The following is an 18,099-nucleotide window of genomic DNA, read 5'->3' on the forward strand; positions in this document are numbered from 1 at the left end:
AAGAAGCAAAGCTTATTAAATCCTACCCCTCCACCTGGTACTTTTACAATCAGTAATTGTTACATTTGTTCACTTCCTGCTTTCCATGATATAATTTGAGTTTTTATTTTCTTTTTTTAATTAATTTTTTTTTGTTTTTTTTATGGTTTTAATTCATTTGAACATGCATCAGATTACAATTGAGTGCATCCCATAATCAATTCCCAGTTCCACATGTCCAAAAGGAGTAGGAAGAAGCAGAGCTTATTAAATCCTACCCCTCCATCTGGTACTTTTACAATCACTAACTGTTACATTTGTTCACTTCCTGCGTTCCATAATACAGTTTAACGTTTTTTTTTTTAGTTTTTTAGTTTTTTTTTCAGTTTTTGTCCCGTACTGAAGTACTCGGTGATATGAGCATCCAATGCCATAATGTGTACCATAGTGCGTGTCAATATAGTGATATATATAGCACATCATGACTGGTTCAAGACTCTTCATCCTTGTATTTAGCAAACATCAACTGCTTGTATTGTTTCTTGAATTGGCTCATCGTTGTGCATTGTTTGATTCCCTTACTCAATTGTACCTCAATTGAGTCTCAATTGAGACTCAATTTTAAAAATGTATTATTATTATTTGCTCGCCCAAGTACGGTAACCAAATTGGGCAACATGACGCTGCAGACATAACACAACCCAACAGTCTGAACCGCCCCTCCCTGTACACGCAGAGCAAGTGCTGTGTGTCAGGACCCACCACCATCCACCGAGTTGGGGGGCAAGGGGGGGTCTTATATGCGCATGGCTGCCGTGACACGTGCATGCAGCGTCAAGTCAGTCCAAGGCTCTGTTTCCAATTAGAGAATAAAACGGTACAATTCACTCACCCTCCTCTCTATTAGTCTCTATTGGTCTCAGGGTACGTGCGGCAAGGTAGGAGGCGCCTGTTCGATCCCAACCCTGGCCGAGGTCATTTTTTTAAAAGTAAACAAGAGGAAGCTCGTAACACAGGGAGTCAGTCTGAACCAAAAAGTTCACAAAATGTCCCAGTCCGCCCTTGGCAATTGTGTTTCTAGTCTTTTTTTGGACATGTTGAAATGTGTAAAGGGTAAACATGATGAACGTTGTGTTAATTGTGTTAATCATAAACTAAACAATTATCATGACTTACCATCAATCCTAAATGAATCCACATGTTAACAATAATATGAGTGTGGAAAAGGCGTCCTGGCCTGTTGTCCCGATATTTTTGTCCGTCAAATAGATATATATCTGCCGCAAAAGCGAGTAAGTAACTGGAAAACAAAAAGTCAAAGCTGACGAACAGCTTCAATTAAAGCCGGTGCCACACCATAAACTGTGGCCAGGCGCCGGTGAAAATTGTGATGGGCATCTAAATGGCGCCCGCAAGGCCGCGGTGGACGGTGCGGAACACACAAACGTCAATTTTATTCAACAGTTCATCAGTTGCCTTAATGTAAAAAGAAAGATTTGCCCATGCTTAAGTGGGTTTTAATGCGGGGAGAGCGAGAGTTGGCCTGCCTGGGTCCGGCTGATGAAGATTAGCTGACTTCTTCTATTAGGAGATGCTGTCTGGTGCAGCCGGCTGAAGTGGCAAGACAATAACCCAGTGCTAATTGTGTGTAACCACATCTTTTGAATTTAGTATTCACCGTGTGTCTAGTTTGTGGGTTCTGCCGGCACATTTTCAACAAAGACTTTCTGTTTGATTGTTCGTCCTTGTAACATTCATGTGGATCACAACTATGTATTTGATTAAGTCATGGTAATGGTACGGCGGCACGGCGGTCTAGTGGTTAGCGCGCAGACCTCACAGCTAGGAGACCAGGGTTCAATTCCACCCTCGGGCATCTCTGTGTGGAGTTTGCATGTTCTCCCCGTGCATGCGTGGGTTTTTTCCGGGTACTCCGGTTTCCTCCCACATTCCAAAAACATGCTAGGTTAATTGGCCACTCCAAATTGTCCATAGGTATGAATGTGAGTGTGAATGGTTGTTTGTCTATATGTGCCCTGTGATTGGCTGGCGACCAGTCCAGGGTGTACCCCGCCTCTCGCCCGAAGACAGCTGGGATAGGCTCCAGCACCCCCCGCGACCCTCGTGAGGAAAAAGCGGTAGAAAATGAATGAATGAATGAATGGTAATGGTAATGGTAATGTTTTTATTTCATTAGAACATGCATCAGATTCCAATTGAGTGCATCCCATAATCAGTTCCCAGTTCCACATGTCCAAAAGGAGTAGGAAGAAGCAAAGCTTATTAAATCCTACCCCTCCATCTGGTACTTTTACAATCACTAACTGTTACATTTGTTCACTTCCTGCTTTCCATAATACAGTTAAAGTTTTTTTTTGTTTTTTTTTTTGTTTTTTTGAATTTATTTTGTAATTTTTTGTCCCGTACCGAATTACGAGGTGATATGACCATACAATGTCATTATGTTACCATAGTAAGTGTTAATATAGTGATATACGTATATAGCACATCATGACTGGTTCAAGACTCTTCATCCTTGTATTTAGCAAACATCAACTGCTTGTATTGTTTCTTGAATTGGCTCATCGTTGTGCATTGTTTGATTTCCTTATTCAATCCATTCCATAGTTTCCATAGGTTAGGATTTTAGGGTTCGGGGGTAGGACACGTAGGAGTAGCTTTAGAGACGATACACATGGAAATCATCTACATGGCTTTGGCGGTCTGGGTGTCAGCGAGCCATCGTCGTCACGCGAATAGAAGTGAGCTTTGACGACAAAAAATAATATCTGAATATTTTATGCGTCTCCAGGTATTGTCTTGTCGCAAAATGGCTCGCCCATGTAATTCCACTTTATCGTAAGGCTCATCGAGTCTGTTCGTTTTCCTGTTTTGATGGAACTATTCACTAAGAGCTCAAAAGCCCCGTTCTTGGAATGTTAGCCTTAAAAACGTTAACGCCAAAGTAAACAAAATTCAAATTCTAAAGAAACCTCCCTCAAAAGCATTTCACATATGCAAAGCATATATATAACGTAGGACTGGGTTAAGCAGCCTCTGCACCTCCATATTGGACGTAGCCAAGGGATGCTAACAAATGCTAACAGCTGCTCCCGAGTGTCAACAATGATGCAAGCGGCAAGCTACAAACGTAATAAGATGAAAATCCATAGCTGCACACTTGCTAACAAGGATCGCTATGGCACAAAACTATAAGGAATAAGAAAGTAATAAAAGTAATATAGTAATAAATAAAGCAAAAAAATACTTCAGGAGACACAGAGCTGTCGTAGCTAGCTTGCGCTCGGGCGCCGCCATCGCGAAACATGAGACCTCCGCATATCGATATGAACGATATGCTTATTTTTGATATCGTCCTTAACAGAATTATCGATATTTTAAAAAATATCACTATATCGCCCAGCCCTAATATAATGTAATACAACATTTGCTTACGGGTGGCAGAAGAGTTATTATGGTATTTTTATTGATATTTTTTTGGGACAATGCCACTCAAAAGGGAGCATTGTTACATTTGTAAAAGTCGAATTGCGGTAAGAATGGCTGATTCATTCTCGCTGACCACGTTCCTTTGACAGGATTCCGGCGTGTAATGAAGACTGATGTAAACAGAGAAGGGCCCTCTCGAACTTTGCGGAGCTTAAATCTGTACAATACAAGATCATCATGTCTGGCTCCATCTGGGCTATCTCCGTGATCACTTGTTAGAGTGATAAATCTCCTGATGCATCTTCCTTGTTCACGTATCAACAGCTGGGGTTACCACGGTGCCATCGTTCTTCCCGAGCAGCCGGTCGGAGGTACGGGGAACGGAGATGAGGGTTCAATGCAGTTCAATCACTCACCTCTGATTGCAGAGCTGGCATGCGAAACAGTCCAGGTGGTAGACGTTCTCCTTGGCCCGCATGACCATCTCGAAGGCTGGAATTAGCTTGCTGCAGGCTGCGCAGTTCCCCGTTACGCCAAACAACCTGAGTCGGGAAAGCGAAAAATATATCATGCAATCCACTCGGCACACATAATAGTATCTTTAAAACTTTGAAAGTTTGGGACTCCGCAGATTTTGAAACAGATTTTCATGAAGGTGACTTCATAACATAACCTTATTCAATAATAAGGAAGTGGTGTTTAGCATTAGCATTTGTTTGTTTGTGTGTAACCTCGTCCACGGTTGTTTTGTGAAGGATAACGTAGATATGCCAAAATAAAATATATCTAAAATATCTAAAAAAGCATTTTCAAGCATAACAATTGATGAACGTTGATGAACTATTGGATTCTACACTAGTCTCTAATAATAATAATAATCATCATAATCATCCGGAAGACATTTATTGCAACACGCACAAACAGAAGTCTTCTTATAGGAAGGGATTAATAAAGTATTCTGTCAGTCTGTTTATTTATGTCTAAAATGTCTACTTAAATCAGAGAATTGTGTAAAGACACATGTAAACTAGATTTTATAGTTAATCATAACTAAAATAACTAAAAGAATAATAATAACTAAAAGAACTAGAGTTTTTTTTACTGACTCAACTGTCACATGTTTTGATATAAGTCATATTCAGCCATAATGGTGTTTCGATCGGACAAATCTTAAGTAACTTTGATCAAATGTATTTCTACAGCTTCTGATTGGACGTGAACAAGCGAGCGGTGCTGGGAACACCGAGTGTAGGTAGCATTGCAAGGTTTATGATGTATGATGTGAAGCACACACGCAAAGAGGTACAGTTAATGTGTGGTTCCAATCCTGTGCCGTGCACTTCCATGTTACGTGTATTATCATTCATAGTAGCGATGCCATAGCGCCCTTTTCCCATGACAATGTGTCCGCATTCAAAGAATTCAACTAACATGATTTGTATGTCATTTACAGCAATACTTTATATACCATATTTTTTGTTGAAAACTGGAGTTTTGGAAATAGTTTTTAAACATTATAGATAATCCCATTGTCATCTGTAACACATGTTCATCAAAATACCATCACTCAACAGCGGAACTACAATTACCTAACTACAATTGATTGCATTGGATCAGTGTTCAGAGTTGGGCTCAACAGGCTAAAATTCATTCATTCATTCATTTTCTACCGCTTTTCCTCACGAGGAAGCCTATGCCAGCCAATCACAAACAACCATTCACACTCACATTCATACCTATGGACAATTTGGAGTGGCTAATTAACCTAGCATGTTTTTGGAATGTGGGAGGAAACCGGAGAACCCGGAGAAAACCCACGCATGCACGGGGAGAACATGCAAACTCCACACAGAGATGGCCGAGGGTGGAATTGAACCCTGGTCTCCTAGCTGTGAGGTCTGCGCGCTAACCACTCGACCACCGTGCTGCCACAGACTAAAATGATCTGCTAATATTAAGTTGTATAAATAGTCTATATGTGCCCTGTGATTGGCTGTCCACCAGTCCAGGGTGTACCCCGCCTCTCGCCCCAAGAGAGCTGGGATAGGCTCCAGTACCCCCGCGACCCTCATGAGGAAAAGCGTTAGAAAATGAATAAATGAATGAATGAAAACTGACAAATAATGTAATCGTGAATGTGGTATGGATGCACGGTGGTTGAGTGGTGAGCGTGAATGCTTGTTTGTCTATATGTGCCCTGGGATTGGCCGGCCACCAGTCCAGGGTGTACCCCGCCTCTCGCCCCAAGAGAGCTGGGATAGGCTCCAGCACCCCCGCGATAGAAAATGAATGAATGAATGAATGACAAACTGACAAATAATGTAATTGTGAATGTGGTACGGATGCACGGTGGTTGAGTGGTGAGCGTGAATGCTTGTTTGTCTATATGTGCCCTGTGATTGGCTGGCCACCAGTCCAGGGTGTACCCAGCCTCTCGCCCGAAGACCGCCGGGATAGGCTCCAGCCCCCTCCGTGACCCTCGTGAGGACAAGCGTTAGAAAATGAATGAATGAATAACCCCAACGGACCGGGCCCCGGCCGAAGCCAAATAAAAAAGAATAGCAGGGCCCCAGCTTGTGCCATTGAAATAGATGGGACATGGTTTCCACCACTGCCCAGGGAGGACCCTATTATTTCTCTGCCTGCTCCAGGGACTTTAATGGGAGTATTCATTAGGGATTCAGGGCTGTTACTACACAGCGGCCCAGACCAGGGCTACAAGGGAGAAAGGAATCTGATAACAAAATCATATAACAAAATAACCTATTAAGCAGACTTCTTGGGGCACTTTTAGCCATCGTTGTTAAAATGATAAAACGGCATGCCACTCTCTGAGTCTGTAAGAGATCGCAATCTGATAAATGATCTCCAGGCTCGGGATATGCAGGGTTGTTTATTAACCTTCAGAAAGTATGTTTCCCAGAGGCAAAAGAAGCAGATAGATTGCGCCCTCATGAATACTTCCAGAATTAAGGGCCACTGTCAACACACCTTGAGACAATGAAGGATATTACTAGTAACACAGTAGCGAGGTGGAAACAAAGTGGGCCTCTTCTGTGGATTAATACTGAATTAATTAAAAGAATTATGCCTCCTCCTTTGAGCCCTCTAAATTTAGATATGTCTGTATTATCTCGTGTCCTTTTTTTTTTTTTCTTTCCTGTGTATCGCCAAAAGGCGCTCACATAAAATAGAAGAAATGATGACTTCTCTCCTCGCAGAGGCACGTAATTGATCTAAAAAAAAAAAAAAAAAAACCCAAGAAATGATAGATTTAGTGCAAGATAATGAGCAAGTAGCGTTTGAGCCTAACAGCAGCACTTTGTGTTGCGGCTTCCGACAAAGCGTCACAGCGAGACGCCTCTTACTCTGCGGGGGTGAATGTCCTTGTCTTTTGCCAACCGGAATCTTTTTCAGATGCCGTGCTCTCGAGCGCCCAGATTGGAAATGATGGAATGTATTGATATATGGAAAAAAAAGCAAACCTTTCAGGATTTTGTGATGTTAAAGCTAGTTACATAAGTTCAACCTTTTGGCCAATCAGGGTCACGTTTGTCCCAGAGATTGCACACCGTCGAGCCAATGAAATGCGCCTGTTCCTGCCTTGCCCACTCACGTCCGTAGTTCCTTATTTGACATGTGATAATAATTACTGAAAGAAAGTTTACGATCACCAAGCACTTTTCAAACGTAAAACATACACGGAGAAACTGCGGTGTTTGTTTTACAAACTATGCATAAAGTTGTGTGATTTGTAAAGGTTGGTTAAGAGATGTATAAGTAAATAGACTAATCCTAAAGATAGACTTTTACTTACTTTATTTAGTTATTTGTCCCTCACTAATCACAGTTTGAACATCATGACGCACTCTATCGTGTTTTTGTAAAATGAATGAATGAATATTGTTTTGTGGCATACTATAAGTCGAAAATATGCTTCTTCATTCATTTTCTACCGCTTTTTCGTGGGGGGTGCTGGAGCCTATCCCAGCTGTCTTCGGGCGTGAGGCGGGGTACACCCTGGACTGGTGGCCAGCCAATCCCAGCATGATTAACCTAGCATGTTTATGGAATGTGGGAGGAAACCGGAGTACCCGGAGAAAATGCACGGGGAGAACATGCAAACTCCACACAGAGATGGCCGAGGGTGGAATTGAACCCTGGTGGAATTGAACCCTCCTAGCTGTGAGGTCTGCGCGCTAACCACTAGACCACTAGACCGCCGTGCTGCCCGAAAATATGCTTTTTAAAGTAAATTGTATGTATTCTTGACCTTGGCATTTTCAAAAAATTAAGAAAAAAAACAAATACAGGCATTAAAAGACATTGATGAACTGTAGTATTCTCCAGTAGTCACTAGGTGTCACTAGTAACACATGCACCAGTTGTGATCACTGGAACAACAGGCTTTTATTGCAGGTTTGCAGTGTCTCACAATATGAACAATAATAACATCATCATCCAACCATTCATCCATTTTCTGTACCGCTTATCCTCACGAGGGTTGCGGGCATGCTGGAGCCTATCCCAGCTGTCTTCAAGCGAGAGGCGGTGGCCAGCCAATCACAGGGCACATATAGACAAACAACCATTCACACTCACATTCATACCTATGGACAATTTGGAGTAATCTGAATAATTATAATCCTGTGTGCAGAAAGTGTTATTCCTATAGTACTATCTGTCGTACTTGTCCCTTGAGTTTGTGCAAATCCTGTGTTTTTGAGGTTACAAGTTGTATACCCGGTTACAAGGAAGACGTAAAACAATGAAGACAAAATAGAAAAATCTCAAGCCGATGCAATGTTACTGTCTGCGTTCCTCCGTCCTCCAGTCTCAGCTCTTGGAAATAAATGTAGGTGACCTGCCCTGTTTAAAAAGTCCGTCACACTACTTTGCCTTTAAAGATTCCTGGTGACTGTGACCGTTGTGTGTTTCTACCACTACAATCCATAACAAAGTGACACAACTTTCCTCACTGCTGATGCTGAGACAACTTAAAGCAAACTTAAGAGGTCAAAACAAAATAATAATATAACGCTGAAAGTCCCCAAAAAAGACTTTAACCCAGGGGTCTCGAACTCAATTTATCTGGGGGCCACTGGAGCTAGGGTCTGGGCAAGGCTGGGTTGCATCAGGTTTTCAAAAAAAAAAAAACAACAGAAAAATATACAATTTTTTTTATTTTTCTGCACAAAATAAGATGAAAAATAAATAAACAAATCAAGAATAAAGAAAATCAATCAATCAGTAATAAATAATAATAATAATAATAATAATAATAATAAAAACTTAAGAAACCACATATAGTTGGTGGGTAGACAAATTATTTTTTTCAGATTAAAATGAACAAAGCATTATTAGAGCCCTGTAGACATGACAAAACACGACTATAGTCACATTTATACTCTTTTTTTATTTACAACATATTGCGCAACTGCAGGGTCTTGAGACACATGCTAACTCGCAAACTAGAGAGCTAGCGACCTAAACGGTAGCCTCCAAGTTATTTCCTTTAAACTAAAATAGCCAAAAACTTACCACTTCCACACGGATAGGGAGGATAACTATTGCTTTGAATATGTGGCTTGTACTATACTTAATATTTCAGCATAGGAATATGTAATTTCAATAAAATTTAATAGGTAATATTTAATTATTATAATATTATTCATAGTTGTAATAATATTTTATTATAGTTCACATGTATCTCATTCTAACTTATTATGAAGAAAAATCTCTGGTGTGTTGATAAAGCTCTGACTCAGCAGAAGAGAAATTAAATCTTTGATAATGAAGCATTTTTTTCCACTTTCCAGATGGATGCCCATAAAATAATAATAATACAAAAAAATAATTGAAAAGAAAATGACGAGCCCAAAGACCGCCCCGGGTTTCTAAACAGACCTCCTGGCTGCTTATCATGCACCAGTTACTTGTTTGCTGCATAATTCATTCGGTACCTACAGTATGTGCTACATTAAGCGCGGCTTTCAATGATTCAACATCACCTTCCAGACCTTCCGGCGTGTTCTGTAGCTTAAGGGGACTTTACATATGTTCCGGTTTCTCCAATCAAGCCATATTTCGTCTACAACAACCGAAGCTGACAAAACAAGATGGCCATCTTTTGCATGGCGATGGCAGCTCCTGTGTGGCAAACACTTTCTAAAGCGTCGGGACACGGGGAAAGCCTGCCTCGCCCTACGGGGGGAGGGAAGATGGATGGAGCGTACCTGCCACTCGTCTTTCGCCGCTCTGCCAGTTTGATGTCATGGACGCTAATGGCTCTCAAGGGAGGAGGCAAATTAAGCGTGGTTTTGCTTGTAATGAATTCAAAGGCGCAGGATCAGAGGATGACAGCTTAGAGGCCTCGTGTGCGGAAAACCCAAAGCACGGGATTCAATACTTTTTAGCTGAGGATTATAATTGGTAATAAATATATATGTTTCTCACGGGTCTTCGAACAACGGTACAACCGCCGGAGTCTGCTATGTCTGGAGGGCTGCTAAAAAAAAGAGAGCGGATAACAATGTCAAATATCTGACTCGACATATTCTTAATATCCACGGCTGACAAGACAGCATGTTTATTTAAAGAGGTTGAAGATACGGCCTGGAATCAAAATTCATGCCTGGCATGAATCCGAATCCGAATTTGAAAGGGAACTGATGCAGTCAGCGAGCGCTCGATACCTTGTATTGTCGGTTTGCGTTGGCTTGTGTATTCCAGCCCGGTATGGCTCACTGGTACCTATTTGATGAGCGGGAAAAACAGACACCAATTAAATTATTCCACAAGGCTTTAGCCCAGTGGACCCCAAAACCAGATCAGAGTCTGCAGGCCCCCGTCTACTTTTGGCAAATGCAGGGGTGGTATTATTCCAAATGTGTTTCCTTTCAGCTTTGGCCAACTAAATGTGTCAAATACGACTGAATACTGGACTGTTGTGAACGCTGTACCTTATATTGGAATACTACTACATACGGATACTACAGGATACTACAGATGGGAACTTTACATACACTCATCATGGGCTTCAATGTCTTTTAATTTGAGGGTCTTGAATTACTTGAACTGGGGCGGCACGGCGGGTGCTGGAGCCTATCCCAGCTGTCTTCGGGCGAGAGGCGGGGTACATCCTGGACTGGTCGCCAGCCAATCACAGGGCACATATAGACAAACAAGCATTCACGCTCACCACTCAACCACCGTGCAGCCGTATCACAATTACACTATTTGTCAGTTTTCATTCATTTTCTACCGCGAGGGTCGTGGGGGGTGCTGGAGCCTATCCCAGCTCTCTTGGGGCGAGTGGCGGGGTACACCCTGGACTGGTGGCCAGCCAATCACAGGGCACATATAGTCAAACAAGCATTCACGCTCACCACTCAACCACCGTGCAGCCGTATCACAATTACATTATTTGTCAGTTTTCATTCATTTTCTACCGCGAGGGTCGTGGGGGGGTGCTGGAGCCTATCCCAGCTCTCTCGGGGCGAGAGGCGGGGTACACCCTGGACTGGTGGCCAGCCAATCACAGGGCACATATAGACTATTTATACAACTTAATATTAGCACATCATTTTAGTCTGTGGCGGCACGGCGGTCGAGTGGTTAGCGTGCAGACCTCACAGCTCGGAGACCGGGGTTCAATTCCACCCTCGGCCATCTCTGTGTGGAGTTTGCATGTTCTCCCCGTGCATGCGTGGGTTTCCTCCAACAAGGTTAATTGGCCACTCCAAATTGTCCATAGGTATGAATGTGAGTGTGAATGGTTGTTTGTCTATATGTGCCCTGTGATTGGCTGGCCACCAGTCCAGGCTGTTCTTTTCCCGGAATTCTTGAGAAAGCCAAGCTCTAGTTAATTCTCGTTAGTGATCACCATCATCATGAAGCTTTTACTGACTTTGGCAGTCAGTTGTTGTTTTTTTTGTAGACTCTTGTAAACATTTATTTATTTCTACTTTTTTTTACAGGGTTGACTCCCTGTAGCCGTTTAAAATTCTATCTGCGGCGTTCCTTTCCCCCCAATCTCCATCTTTTCCGTCCCTCCCACCACTTCAGTTGCCCCAGCCTCAGCACGCATTCATCAGCTGCCAGATTAGAATTTGTTTCCTCACAAACCATTGATCATCGGCCTATTACTAGGCAAATGACAGTTAATTACCCACTACATTAACCACTGGGACCCGGGGACCGACTCTCCGTGCCATCAGTCAACATGATGAATGTGGCAAGTTCAGTAATGCATGGCCATTCCCTCGTCCGCCTGCCACGCCGAGAACAACCCCTGGATCTCACTTCCAGGCATCAAGGAAAATCTATGCTAATCTGCATAATTACAGGCTCAGGGTTAATAACAGACAAATGATTTGTTGCATCTCAACATAGGCTTTTTTTTTTTTTTTTTTTAGTTCATTTTCTGGCCCGTCCTTAACCAAGCTGGCGCCTCACTTTACTGTATGCAGAGTTTGTGGAATGAATTCCAAACAGACGCAGCTCCCTGTTTTGTCGTATAGTTTGCACGTTCCAGAAAGTTCCAACAGAACAGATGAGAAGCTTGATGGTGTTCAGGGGAGGGGAGACAGTTAAGGGTGGCAGATGTAATCAGACTCCCGCATTCCTCAGTTTAATACCCCCGGCCTGTGTGATTGTCAGTGATTAAACAACGTTCGGGGCACAATTATTTCAATTACTGTGGCCGTGACCTGGGAATTGTCCTCGGGATAAGATTTTCTTCCTCGAGTGCCCCGACTTGCCTGGTTGCCAGCCTCTATCAGTTCTCATCTGCACCTGGACTCTGATGTCCTAATGATGAATTATGGCCTGCTTTCCGAGAGACTGCCGGGTATACAACCAAGCGTTCCTCTCAACTGTCAGCTCGGAGAGACGCAGCGGAGTGCCGCCTAATTAGTTCCCATATAAGCTCCCACCAAAAGGTCTGCTTTTCTCCATTAAGCGTCTTTAAAAGTGACGAGACAGAAACAATAATCTGCGGTTACTTTGACTCCAGATGACTTAAACCAGGGGTCTCAAACACGCGGCCCGCGGGCCAAATGTGGCCCGCAGGACACTATTTTGAGGCCCCCGCCTTGATATGAAAGTTTAATGTTAGTTTGATATGGATGCTGTATGGTATCATTCATTCATTCATTTTCTACCGCTTTTCCTCACGAGGGTCGCGGGGGGTGCTGGAGCCTATCCCAGCTGTCTTCGGGCGAGAGGCGGGGTACACCCTGGACTGGTCGTCAGCCAATCACAGGGCACATATAGACAAACAACCATTCACACTCACATTCATACCTATGGACAATTTGAAGTCGCCAATTAACCTAGCATGTTTTTGGAATGTGGGAGGAAACCGGAGTACCCGGAGAAAACCCACGCATGCACGGGGAGAACATGCAAACTCCACACAGAGATGCCCGAGGGTGGGATTGAACCCTGGTCTCCTAGCTGTGAGGTCTGCGCGCTAACCCCTAGACCACCGTGCCGCCCGTATGGTATCATGTACCCGGAAAAAATTATTACATTTGATTAATGTTCATGTTAAAGGTTAAATAACTGTTAATAGTTATCCTCCCTATCCGTGTGGAAGTGGTAAGTTTTTGGCTTTTTTAAGTTTAAAGGAAATAACTTGAAGGCTACCGTTTAGGTCGCTAGCTCTCTAGTTTGCGAGTTAGCATGTGTCTCAAGACCCTGCAGTTGCGCAATATGTTGTAAATAAAAAGAGTATAAATGTGACTATAGTCGTGTTTTGTCATGTCGACAGGGCTCTAATAATGCTTTGTTCATTTTAATCGGAAAAAAATAATTTGTCTAAAAATGTCGACATTTTTGTTGTATTGTTAACGAGCGTGAAAACATCAACCGCCAGATCGTTACTGTGACCGTGTGCAATGACTTCCCGTTCAGTGCAAAGTAAGCTTCAAAGTACTAGCCGAGCCTAGCCGTTTTCCATACAGTCATCCCTAGCTACATAAACTTAAACTACTTAAACTTAAACTACATAAACTACTTTTTATACCTGACTGCTGTCCCCCGCCCCGCTTTTACTCATATTTTACTCATATAAACCAATGAATGTTGTATTTTAACGTATCTTTTACTCTGTTTACTTGTTTCTATTCAACTCAAATTTTCTGTAAAGTGTCTGAGTATTTTGAAAAGCGCTATACAAATAAAATGTATTATTATTATTATTATTATTATTATTATTATTATTAAATACGTGTACATACAGGTTACAGTCGCTCGGAACATTAGGGTTCCAACATCGCTCGCACACTTTATCACTTTTTTTTCAAAAATGTATTATTTTATTTGTTTAGTGTTTGTCAATGGAGTATTATTAGTCCAAAAAGTACTGCAAGACAAACCGTATATATTATTCCGGTCACTAGGTGTCAGTAATGTTACATTGATGTTACAGACATTGAGCGTATAGCTAGTATAGTGAGTAGTATTATAGTAGTAGTATAGAGCGTATAGTAGCTAGCCCAGGGCTGGGCAAACTACGGCCCGGGGGCCACATCCGGCCCGCCAAGTGTTTGAATACGGCCCGCCCAATCTTTCCTAAGTATTTCATTTAAACTCAACATACAACCTGGCATCATGGCCTGAGCCAACCTTTTCATGGTTGTATCAATTTCGTTGTTTGACATGGTCTGTTGTTTACAAAGTGCTCCTGAAAAAAGGGACACAAGCACATAATAATAATAAAAATTAAAATAATAATTATTATATTATTATTATAACTATTATGATTATTATATTTATTATATTAATGATAATTATTATATTAATTATATATAATAATATTGTTATATTTGCATATTTTACATAATAATAATATAATAATTATTATTTTAATTTCATTTTCATTTTAATTATTATAATATTTTATTATTTTAAAAATATTTAAATATAAATATAAAATAATAAATAATAATAGCAGATTGCATGACAATTTTACAGATACAATAATACCAGGTGGACTGTTACGTGTAAAATATATAGTCTGCCCCCCCCCCCCCCCCCCCCCCCCCGGAAATTTTGTTATATCAATGCGGCCCGCGAGTCAAAAAGTTTGTCCACCCCTGAGCTAGCCTGTGCATAAGTGGTGTGCAATGAAAACAATAAAGTTATAAACAATAAAAATTACAACAATAAAGTCTTAGTTGTGCTTTACAGGTTCGGAATTATTCGACTATCTTTTATTATTAGCACCTAACTAATGTATAGCTGTCACAATATTCTCATTTAGAACACATTTTTAAATCAATGTATTCATGATTAAATTGTCCTTCAGTATTTCCATACCATGCTTCATTTGCTCTTCATATTCTCTTTGGAAAAGAAATAAAAAGTTGCACATTTTGCACACCTTTTGCCTCCCTTTAGATATTTCCAATTGGACTGCAATGTGTTCAGCCCCCGGATGCATTATTCTCTTGGATCATCCCCTCCAGTTGAGATTAGTTAAATTAGCTGTGAAGAGCAATGACTCATGGGGGCTGTGCATGTTTGGTGCAGATAATTGCGAGGCTTGTGTGCCACTATCTGGCACCCGGCTCGGTGTAGCAGGTGGACTGGCACCAGGGTGTGCCTATCCAACAACACATCTGGTTGGAGTCTTTTATGTAGTCCTCCTCAAAATGGACCCAGGAAGACCGCTGCCAGGGAAACGGTTATTCTGCTCGATCTGAGCAGGATTTGTTTTAACCCCAAAACTAATCCATGAAAACACTTTTTACTGACAAATAATGTCATTGTGAATGTGGTACGGCTGCACGGTGGTTGAGTGGTTAGCGTGAATGGTTATTTGTCTATATGTGCCCTGGGATTGGCTGGCGACCAGTCCAGGGTGTACCCCGCCTCTCGCTTGAAGACAGCTGGGATAGGCTCCAGCACCCCCGCGACCCTCGTGAGGAAAAAGCGGTAGAAAATGAATGAATGAATGAATGAATGAATGAAAACTGACAAATAATAGTGAATAATTGTGACTGTAGTACGGCTGCACGGTGGTTGAGTGGTGAGCGTGAATGGTTGTCTGTATATGTCCTGTGATTGGCTGGCGACCAATACAGGGTGTACCTCTGGGGTAGGCTCCAGCACCCCCACGACCCTTGTGAGGATAAGCAGTAGAAAATGAATGAATGAATGAAAACTGACAAATAATTGTGACTGTAGTACGGCTGCACGGTGGTTGAGTGGTGAGCGTGAATGGTTATTTGTCTATATATGTCCTGTGATTGGCTGGCGACCAATACAGGGTGTACCTCTGGGATAGGCTCCAGCACCCCCACGACCCTCGTGAGGATAAGCGGTAGAAAATGAATGAATGAATGAAAACTGACAAATAATGTAATTGTGAATGTACTATGGCTGCACGGTGGTCGAGTGGTGAGCGTGAATGGTTGTTTGTCTATATGTGCCCTGTGATTGACTGGCGACCAATCCAGGGTGTACCCTGCCTCATGCTCCAAGACAGCTGGGGTAGGCTCCAGCACCCCTGCGACCCTAGTGAGGAAAAGGCGGTAGAAAATGAATGAATGAATGAATGAAAACTGACAAATAATGTAATTGTGAATGTGGTATGGTTGCACGGTGGTCGAGTGGTTAGCGTGAATGGTTATTTGTCTATATGTGCCCTGTGATTGGCTGGCCACCAATCCAGGACGTACCCCGCCTCTCCCCCCAAGACAGCTGGGGTAGGCTCCAGCACCCCCGCAACCCTCGTGAGGAAAAGCGGTAGAAAATGAATGAATGAAAACTAACAAATAATGTAATTGTGAATGTAGTACTGCTGCACGGTGGTTGAGTGGTTAGCGTGAATGGTTATTTGTCTATATGTGCCCTGTGATTGGCTGGCGACCAATCCAGGGCGTACCCCGCCTTTCACCCCATGACAGCTGGAATAGGCTCCAGCACCCCCGCGACTACATTGTAGTACTACAGTACTACATTCTACACCAGCCACTAGGTGTCAGTGTTCAGTGAGACAGGAACAAGACTTGTCACTAAGGTTTCCTAGGGAACCCATTTATTGCGACACTACTGGAGCAGGAGTCTTGCATGGCTTATTTACTCATTTTCTGTGTACTATATATGTACTTCATGTAAAGAAACATTTAAAAAGCCTTTTTGGTAGAGTTTGACAAGGTATTTGAGTATTTTAAATCAGAATGCTTTTTGGACCACAATACAACGCTCAGCCTGAATCCTTCTTGTAGTTAAACGGCGATCCCCAATGAGGTCAAATGAATGAGTGGTGTCACAAAGAGTGAAAAATGTTTGCCTCAAAAGCAACACTTTGACTTGAATTCAGCTTTTCAGCTTCGACCGGCGCTTTAATGGGAAATTACAAACGAACAAAAGAGCTTTTCAGTGCGCGGTTTTCTCTCCAATTAATTATGGCTGCACTTCAAATGCAGACTAAATGATATTGCCGCGGAGGGCCTGTCATTTCATCCCATCAGATGGCATTCCTTTCCGTGCTTTTAGGAACCAAAACAAAGGAGCCACTCTTGACCTCCACTAAACAAAATGTGACCCCTCTCATCAGGACAATTAAAAGCCGGGTGGAAACAAACCCTCCAGTGTGCGTGTGTGACACTCCTTCAGACTCAATCACTCACGATTACCGGCGCCCACTTTGACCTCTCAGCGTTTTCAGACTACACGTGAATGGCCCAGAGTAATTACAGCAAATTCGTAAGGTAATTGCTATGAAGTGAATTGTTTGGGATGGGGTTAATGGTAGCCGAGCTATAAGCGCAGCGCTAATGCGAGGTTTTAGCCTATAAGCCGTCTCGTTAAAAGTGTGAAATAAAAGTCAGAAACAGCAAAAGGAAACACAATTTTCGTTTTGCAGATAATAAAACAAATCGAATATTAATAGTGGACTTGGTTCTAGTTGCGTATTTTCCTCCCCAGATGCCCTTACTTGCATGCGGGATGGAGCAACGAGGTAACGAGGTAACGAGGTACACCCTTTTACTGGCAGTGGCAGGAAGATGCCAAACCTTGGTCTAGAGCAGGGGTGCTCATTAAGTCGATCGCGGAGGTGGTACTGGTCGATCGCGGCGTGACATTAAAAAAATATCATCCCAGCATCAATGCCGTCACTTGATTGACATACAGGGCAGCCATTCAGATGACAACTGAATGTTGCCCTTCGGGCGACCAATCAAATCAAACGACGTCTCTAAGTGCAGCAGAACTTACGATGTCAGCCTATCATCCATCCCCGTTACTTGATTGACATACAGGACAACCAGTCAGATGACAACTGAATTTTGACCTTTAGGTCACCGCTCGTGCGTAAACAACGATGCAAAGTGCTAAGCTAGTCGGCGAATTGCGTCAGATTTTAAGCCCTCGCTAAAGTTTATGGTCACTAAAATGAGTGAAGGAGCTGGACCAAGTAAAAAGGCAAAAACTGGACCAAGTAAAAAGGCAAAAAACATATCACTTCCATACGGATATGTATACGGATATTATGATACGGATATTATCCATGACTGATAAACATTTGGAAGTGTGCTTGAGGCTGGCTATCAGCAGCTACTGTCCGGACTATGCATCCCTGGCTGGTTCAATTCAGTGCAAGTCATCAAAGTAAACTCAGGTAATTACAAAAAATGTTAATAGTTAATTATGTGT

The 18,099-nt window shown here is 42.4% G+C and overlaps 2 protein-coding genes across 6 annotated transcripts in view; one reads left to right on the forward strand and one right to left on the reverse strand.

Annotated features, from left to right (window-relative positions):
• The window catches only part of arhgef39 (Rho guanine nucleotide exchange factor (GEF) 39), a 251,257-nt gene that overhangs the window by 52,762 nt on the left and 180,396 nt on the right, over window positions 1-18,099 (forward strand). The gene's annotated exons all lie outside the window — the stretch shown is intronic.
• Window positions 1-18,099, reverse strand: part of lmo3 (LIM domain only 3) — a 59,096-nt gene that overhangs the window by 12,250 nt on the left and 28,747 nt on the right. For all 3 annotated transcript variants that reach the window (XM_058069029.1, XM_058069030.1, XM_058069028.1), the window contains one exon: window positions 3,846-3,971. In XM_058069029.1, the coding sequence (XP_057925012.1) occupies window positions 3,846-3,971 (126 nt within the window). The remainder of the gene's footprint in view (window positions 1-3,845; window positions 3,972-18,099) is intronic.

Source organism: Doryrhamphus excisus, chromosome 3, assembly GCF_030265055.1.
Source record: "Doryrhamphus excisus isolate RoL2022-K1 chromosome 3, RoL_Dexc_1.0, whole genome shotgun sequence".
In the NCBI taxonomy this organism is placed as follows: domain Eukaryota; kingdom Metazoa; phylum Chordata; class Actinopteri; order Syngnathiformes; family Syngnathidae; genus Doryrhamphus; species Doryrhamphus excisus.